The 8448-nt window shown below is 46.4% G+C and overlaps 1 protein-coding gene across 1 annotated transcript; it reads right to left on the bottom strand.

The window, feature by feature from the left end:
- Positions 1-3339: 3339 nt before the first annotated feature.
- On the bottom strand, positions 3340-8200 carry C15H1orf53 (chromosome 15 C1orf53 homolog). The gene is given in 4 exon segments (XM_028889868.2): positions 3340-3477; positions 4802-4903; positions 7934-8007; positions 8010-8200. Coding segments are annotated over 4 exon segments (408 nt in total). The 5' UTR covers positions 8170-8200; the 3' UTR covers positions 3340-3405.
- Positions 8201-8448: the final 248 nt, after the last annotated feature.

Raw genomic sequence — 8448 nt, 5'->3', positions numbered from 1 at the left:
GCAGCTCCGGATCGGCGGTCAGCGCCGGCGCCGCCCTCCCCCACCCGTCTGCTCCCCAAAGCCCGGGCGGTCTTAGCGGTTCCTTGACTTGGCATGGGCCAAGGGCGGGGTAGGCTGAAGCCATTTGTGTGCCTGGAAGCCACCAGCGAAAATTGCGGACTTGTGCGAGGATGGAAGCCAACCGGTCCCGCAATCTCTCCACAGTTTGGGGGCTTTAAGGAATGGCTCAGGAATGGTATATCCAACACCCCCCCCCCCCCCGCTCTTCCGCGTGCTCACTCTGCACCCTACACCACAGGGTGCCCTAGGGACTGACTGTGCCCCGTGTTCCATGGGAACACTAGACTTCGTGTACTAGTCCCTCGGGCCAATCAGTCAATCAGTCCCACCCGTTTATCGAACCGGACCTTCCCAGGCTCACCCCGGCCTATTCAGCTTATTTATTTATTTATTTATTTTTTCTAGTGTACCCTCCTGGCGGGGACAAGACTCTTGGGTCCAGCTTTACACTCATAAGTGAAGGAGCACTAGAAACTCCCGTGTTCTGTCCTATGCAGCGCCTTTTAATTTCTTCGGGTACCCGTTTCAGGTATTTGATAAGGATATTATATATACATGATGCGTGTGTGTGTGTGTGTGTGTGTGTGTGTGTGTGTGAGAGAGAGAGAGAGAGAGAGAGGGGGGGGGAGAGGAGGAGGAGGAGAGGGAGGGAACAGGGAGGGAGGGAGGGAGGGAAGGAGAGAGGGAGAGAGGGAGGGAGGGAGAGGGAGAGAGACCCCCCCCAAGGAGAATCATTTTGGAATCTGGAAACACATCTTAACTATTGTAGGATGTAGGATAGTGAAAAGGTAACACAGAGTTTTAAATTCTCCACAGGTGACAGATGTCAGCTCACAAGCTTTAGCCATCACGGGAAGGTAGAGAAGATGAAGTGGCTGGCGAAGGTGAGGAATGAAGGGTGGTGAGTGGAGAGCAAGGTTCCTCTGGGGCTGACCTGGGACCCTGCGACTTCTAACAGCGGACCGCAACATAGCAAGTGTCATGCATCAGGTAGGTAGGGAGCCTCCTCCACTAATCTTGTCTAGAGAAGAATCAAAGCCCCACCAATTTTTGATGTTAGAACCTTGTTGAGCAAAGGACTTTGCAAACGCCTTTGGAGAGGAGGCACTTTGCTGAAACAAAGATCCTTGGTAGAGGCAGGGCAAACTTCAGGATCTCGTTTGTTGCAAACACCCTACTTGGAACTTCAAGTTTCACTTGAAAGGACAAAATTATTTCTCATCTCGACCTTCTTAATCAGTGGGGACAGTGCAGCTCCCAAAGAGAGAGCTGTGTGCATCACCCTTCACAGCTAGAGAGGACTTTCTCCCAGCTGAGAGAAGAATTAGCCCCAGAAATCCATCTCCACCCCTGCTCTAGTAACCTTAGTTTCCTTTGGGTCATTCTGTGTTAGAAGCAATCCCCAAATCAGTCTCTCTTGATTTACTGTGCCCTGGGGCAGAAGGAGTCTCCAGAAACCTTGAGAATGGAGCTACACCAGAGTTGATTTATATGGGGGTCATTGCTATTTCTGGGCATCTCCATGTGTTTGTATCTATGCATCCAATAAGAGACCTGCATTTTTACTTTACAGTGTGTGAAAACAATATAGCTTAAACCCTCTGCAGCAAAGTCCATTTATGTGGCAATATTGTGTTTACTGTGGGAACACCTGCCCTGCTGCCCTACTGTCCCACCATGGTTCAGGTGCACCTCTCCAGAACCGCAGCAGACCTCTATGCCTGGCATCAGGTGCAGGCAAGAATAAGTACCTCCTCCCTCCCTCCCTAAGCCAGCAGCTGCTGGGCTGCAAGTTGAGATCCCACGAATTGCCAACCTCCATGATAGCTAGTTTTGTTGTTGTTGTTTGTTTGTTTGTTTGTTTTCAAGGATTGTAGGAAGAGGAAGAAAGAGCAGCCAGGGAGTAAAAGACTTCCCTGGGAATTCCTTCCATCTACCAAGGGTCTTTTTCTAAACAGTCTCTTAAGTAGGACTCCTTTTCAACATAATCTTCCCTTCTTCCTTTCCTAGATTCTTCAGAAAGATAACCTTCTTAGACAGTATTTCTTTAGAACACCATCCATCTGCCACCCAATAAACTATCTGGTTAGTCTTCAATTTTAGTTAAAAAGTAGAAATGTGGTTAGTCCTGGACCTAAGAACGGGAAAGAAAGGGGCTGCATGGAATCCTTATGGCTTTCTAAAAAAAAAAAAAAAAAACAAAATTAACTGCCTTCACAGTCTCAACTACTCTCTTCCTCAGAATAACTTGTGGCTCTGACAACCCCAGGTCCAATACAGTAGCATTTTGATCCAAGGAAGCTGCAGGCACTTTACATCCATCTTGGGGGTGCTCTCTCCAGAGTACCAGGGTTAGAGGACTGGAAGAACTGAGCCATCCGACATGGTCAACATGCTTTGGGGCAATTTAATATCAGGTATGAAAAATATGTAAATAACAAAGTAGTAATTAAAGAAAACCAGAATCACTAGAAACTTGTCTTCACATATTTTATAGCTAAGAAAGACTGTTATTTGGGGATGAATACTGGAGAAGGCACTAGAACCTTTGGTTGCTTAAGATCTGAAAGTCTCTGAGGGCCAGCTCTTGGGCACCAGCCTCATTTTATCACACACCTTTTCCACTGGCAAAGGGCCTCCCAGCAGCTGCTGCCCTGCATCGGAAGCAGAGAAGGTGTGAAAAGAACAACCCCTGGGAGATCTTGCCTCCCTGAAGGCTGGGCTCGCACAGGGGAATCACCACAGTGGACAAAATGGATGCAGAGCAAGAAAGATGTTCAAAGGCAGATTTGCCTCAGAAGTGTCAGAAGAAAATGTGGAGGACTGGGTAGAAGGAGAATGAAGAATGGCCTAAGGGAGGCATGTCTAGTGGTCTGACACCGCCCCAAATGATCTGAAAGAATAGATGGACAATGAGCATCCTCTTGCTGGAGGACAGCATTTTCGGGGTGTTCATATGCTGCATTACATGGTGTTATGTCCATCCCCTGAAGTTGAAGATCTACATAAAATGAAGAATGCGCTTGCTGTTTGCCAGCAACTTCCTTGCACTGTTGAGAAGACATTGGGAGAAGCAAAGCTAAGGGAAACCCATTGCTACTCCTGTGGCCCAACTGCTCCTTTCATGTAATAGGACAGCTGGCCATTATTTTCTTCTTCAGCATACGCATGTGATCATGCAGTAAAAAGAAAGGAAGGTGATGTCCGTTTTATGGATGTTCTTCTGAATAGATGTGCTTAGTACAAAACCAGTGTTCAAATATTTATAACAGATAAGAATTCTAGATTAAGGCTTTATTTTCAAAAACATAAGTTCAATTTGACAGAACAGAGACAAAGTTATTGTCAAACATAAAAATAGGAGTTGAATCGCTTCTTTTTAGATGGATCTTTCACATTGACCTGGCCATATGGACACTGAAAAAGAAGGACAACAAATTATTATTGAATTATTTAACACTCTTGTGGGAACATACATTTCTCATGGTGGGAAGGAAAGGGGGCTGTTAGCCATGTTTTAGGTCATTTGATGTGCCATGTCTTAGGTACTAAACAACACAATGGGAGCTTTGGTAAAGAGCCCTAAATTAGGGTCCAAGAACCATTTCCTAAGTATATCCTTCCAACCTCAAGAATTTTACTGTCAAACCCCCATTCTTACAAAATCCATGGGTCCTACATTTACACAGAGCTCTTATGCATTTGATTAGGAACAGCTCATGGCATAGATCAGAGTATCTGTAAAAGTGAAGACTGACTTTTAAAACACTGTCTACAGTTCATATGTGTATTTGGTGTTTAGCCTTTAATTAGAAAGTGGGCTAGTGAAAGGAAATGACATCTTCTTGCAGGAAAAACATACAAAGTATTCTGTAAATAGTTGTTATCTGTTTATAATCTTAACCAAATAACAATATACCTCGGTGGTATGCCTCTCAATAGAAAAGAAATACTCTGATTTCTTCTTTGCTCAGAACAGAGGAAGGAATAGTTCACTCACTTTGACCATTAAACATGGGCATGTATCTCCCAAAATAAGCATACTCAGACCTGCAGCAGTAACTTTGGAGTAAGGTAGCTTCCCAGTTCCTTTAAATACTGACTAGAAGGAAGCAGAGAAGGGAGTGTGGAGGAGAAAAGGGAGGGAGGAGGGAGAGAGAGAGAGAGAGAGAGAGAGAGAGAGAGAGAGAGAGAGAGAGAGAGAGAGAGACAGAGAAAGCTGAAAACTACAGGAGATTAAGCACCAGCACTGGAGATCTGCCCCAGGAAAGGAGGCTGTGAAGCAGGCAGTGGAATGCAAGGGGAGGAAGTCTCATCATTTGAAGGAGAGCATGTCTCAGTGATGGGCAAATTTCTGTTCCTTAAGATAGCAATATTTCTAGGATTTGATCTGCAACATTTTTGTTTGCTTGTTTTCCTTCCTACCCTCTGCGCTTGCCTAGTGAATACGACTTCTTTCAGACTTCATGAAAGCTTTCCTTCCAATAAAGAGCTCCCCTGAATTTCCAGTCTTAGCATTTGGAGGAGCTGATGCTTGCAATGAAACAGTACGAAATTCCATTAACTTTAAAGGTCCTGTGTTGGCACTAACAGCTTCATTGTCCTTTGCTGAAACAGCTTGTGAACAGCACACTCTAGGTCTATTTAGCTTTTTTATTTGACTTGTTGTTCAAATAATAGGTATTTATGAAGTTACAGAAGCTCAGCAAACTGCTTGGGTAATTCGAGAATTGTTACTCACGTGTCTGCAGGCAGAACCGCAGCAAGCACCTCTCTGCAAGTGGGCCAGCCTTGTGAACACCACATAGCCCGTAGCTGGGTCCACGTAGCTGAGCTGGCCAGCCTGAAGAGTCATAAAACAATGTCTTAATCTTTGTTAATGTTCATCATATCTCCCTAGTAATAGTTTTAATCCACAACTACTGTAAAAATAAAAAAAAAAGAACAATATTAAATTTCTTCCCCAGTAATTGTAGTGGCATTTGCAATTAAGGATGCATTTCAGCATTATATACAACCTAACTGTATGTGGTTAGAGGAAAAAAACATACAGTTTGAGTAAAATGAGAAGCTGATGGGAAAACAAGAAGTCCTCTGTATGCAATAACTATGTAGCCACCGCTCTGATATTTTTCATTCCGCTTCTGGGCAACAAGCTCAGTAACAGGTGATTTAGATGATTTTAAGAGCTTAAGAGGCTGAAAATGAACTTCACTCAGGAGTGACAGTTACAATTTCAGTACTCACAATATGTGGATAATGATTTAAATTCACAGAAAAGGTGCTAATCAAACCCAAACAGCCCTTGCAGAAAAGCATTACCTTTGCTATTATTAAACACTTTCTATGCCTTCATGATGTGTTACTCCACTGCACAGTCCACATTCGTTTCCTCTCCTCCCCAGCTCCCAGTATTGTTAGTTCCAGTCTTGACTGGAAAAAGTATTGTTTTGCCACATTAACACTCACTGGTTTAACAAGCTTGATCAAAAGCAATTTCCAGTATATGACTTCAAATGTCAGGGAAGCATTTTCCACCTACATACAGGTATCACTTTAATGATGTTTCTTAGGCTCCAGATTTTAAAACAGAGGGAACTTCCCTATGAGCATTTATGGAACACTTTCATCTTTAACTCAGTGTATCAGTCTTGCATATAGACTTCCATTAACATATGCATGAAGGCAGCAGGTCTTCAGGCATTCATTTTCCTCTTTTCTTTTTTTTTTTTTTTTTTTGAGACAGGGTCTCACTATATGGTCTTGCCTGGCCTGGAACTCTATGCAGTCCAGGCTGGCCACAAGCTCACAGCAGCATGTTGGATGAATGGTATGCACCAGTATTACCAGCTATGGCATACATTTTTTAGTCTTGAACAACTTCCGCTGTTAGATGTCATATTTAATGACATCATTTATTATTGGTTGACAATTAGACCAACTTATTTTGGTTCAAGTTTAGGTTCACTCTAAGGCATCCCCACACAGATAGACCACGATACTAAGAATCCATTAAGTCTCAATGATGCTCTCAAGGGCTTCCCAAATCCTTGGGGCCATATGACACTAGGTGCACTCAACACTATTTTAGAATGACGCACTATCGGGACCTCACCTCCTTTTCTTTTCTCTTCCCCATCCCCACAAAGATGTTTGAAGGCCTGGAAGGCAAATAAAAACACTGCAAAGTCTTCAGGAGCCATCACTTTTCTTAGCTTCTGTGTGCTTTCTGGGGACAATTATCTGGCAAGCCACCAGGCTGCTCCTACACGGATGCTCTCGTTCTCCATGTGGATATGGTGCAAGTCTGAGTTTGCGGCCTGCCTATACACACTCCATTTGTCCACATTAAATAGACCTCAGATAATGATGGCAACAAAGACGAGGCAAATGTGATGATGCCGTCAGCAGCAGGAGAAAGCTCAGAGGGCTATCTGCCTTGAGGCTTGGGAAAGTACTGTTGCTTGGGAGCTCTGATTTGTGGAAAAGAGAAATATCAAGCTCGTTTGGGGGTTTACTTATGGTCTGCTGGACAGTCATGTAACCAGTGAAACTCACATTGATGAAAACATAGTGGGTTCCCTAATGAAAGGAAGTTCCTTTCTTTTCCCGTATCGAGTGAACCAGTCTTTACATGCCACTGTTGTTTGTTCTGAAGATGGTTAGACTTCTGAGTTTTATCCACCACACTTACATGGTGACTAGTGGAAACAAACTGCATGTGTTATATTTAAAATAAGAGTATAAGCAAGAATAATCACATGCTGCCAATAATCTCTTGATGAACCTTTATTTTCTTTCAACACCTGAAAGGGTCAGTGGATTCTCAGGGCATACTGTTGTCAAGGGATGGATGTCAACCTTAGGAAACGGTGCTTTCCTCTCTGTGGTTCAAGGCAACCTAAATAACACTGGTCTTATCAAGTACTAGCCACACAGAGAGCTTAATATGCAGGTTTATTACAAATCATTTAAATATCAGTATAGGACTTAAAATATAAAAAATGCTATCTTCATACTCTTGTAGTCTGAGTTGTCAGGAAACTGAGGGGAGATAAGGTTGGATATTAGTGGTAACAAGCAATTATTAAATCCACAAACCAGAAGAAAAGGTTATCTGAGAATGCCTAGGGAAAAATGCAAACTTGCCCGATAGTAATCTCCTCTGCTCACTTGGACTGGAGGCAAATGATGAGAGAGGACACAAGGCAAAAATGTAAAGCGCCTGTCTTACGTTTTCATTCTTTAAAGTCACTGGATGGCAGGCTGCTCAAGTTATCGTGCACAGGCAGCATGTCTGTTCAACATACTTTTCCCTGCTCAGTCCTCCCATCTTCAGTTCCTTAACACCCCCTTTCCCCACCCAACACACTCACACACTGGAGGGCGGGCACACATACACATACACACACACACACACACACACACACACACACACACACACTGGAGGCGGGCACACACACACACACACACACACACACACACACACACACACACACACACACACACACACACCCCGAGACAAGCCTTTAGCTGGGACATTGAACAGGGCGGGGGCGCGCGCGCGCACGCACACACACACACCACACACGCACGCGCGCACACACACACCACACAAACACACACACACACGCACACACACACACTTCAGAAACCGAGTCCCACTCTCAGGGCAGATCCCTCTGTCCGGAACCCAAGTGTGCGGGCCAGGTTTCTCGCGGGACCCTCCCAGCGGACGCCCGAAGCCGACCCGCCCCAGGCCGGAGGCCCGGCACGGACAACTCCAGCACCTTCGCCCGGGGCCGCCTCGGGGGGCTAGGGGCCGAGCCCGCGCAGGCGCAGAGGCGGCGGGGCAGGCCGGAGCGGGCCTCACCGCGCAGGCGGCCCGGTGCAGCCCGACGATGTGCAGTTCAGCCGCCGTTAACTCTTGGCTCGCCGGATGCTCGGCTCTCCTTCGGGCGTTCCCTGCGAGCTTGGAGGGGAGCCGCTGCAGCCTCCTTCGGAAGCCGAGAGGAGGGCTGAGCTCAGCTGCTGTCGGAAGCCTTCAGCCCAAGGCGGTGGCCTCCCGAGCGCCGCTCGGGCCAGCGCCGGGAGCCCGCAGGCCGCCATGGCGCCGCCACGGTGGAAGGCGGAGCGGGGCCGGGGTGGGGCGGGGCGAGGCGGGGAAGGGGCGGGGCCGGGGAAGCGGGGCGGGGCGGGAAGCGGGGCGGGCGAAGCGAAGGGGCGGGGCGCAGAGGGGAGGCGAGCACTGTTTGGTGAAGGTCGGGCTGTCTGTCTCTTGGTCTCCAGTTTCCTCCACTTGGCCCCTTTGCAGAGAAAAACACGCACCTGAAGACTGGAAGAAGGTGCCGTCTCCCGTTCTCTGTTCTTAAATTCTCTGTTTTTCTT

Source organism: Peromyscus leucopus, chromosome 15, assembly GCF_004664715.2.
Source record: "Peromyscus leucopus breed LL Stock chromosome 15, UCI_PerLeu_2.1, whole genome shotgun sequence".
In the NCBI taxonomy this organism is placed as follows: Eukaryota; Metazoa; Chordata; class Mammalia; order Rodentia; family Cricetidae; genus Peromyscus; species Peromyscus leucopus.
Note: the sequence above shows the minus strand (reverse complement) of the source record. Positions and strands in the feature narration are given on the sequence as shown.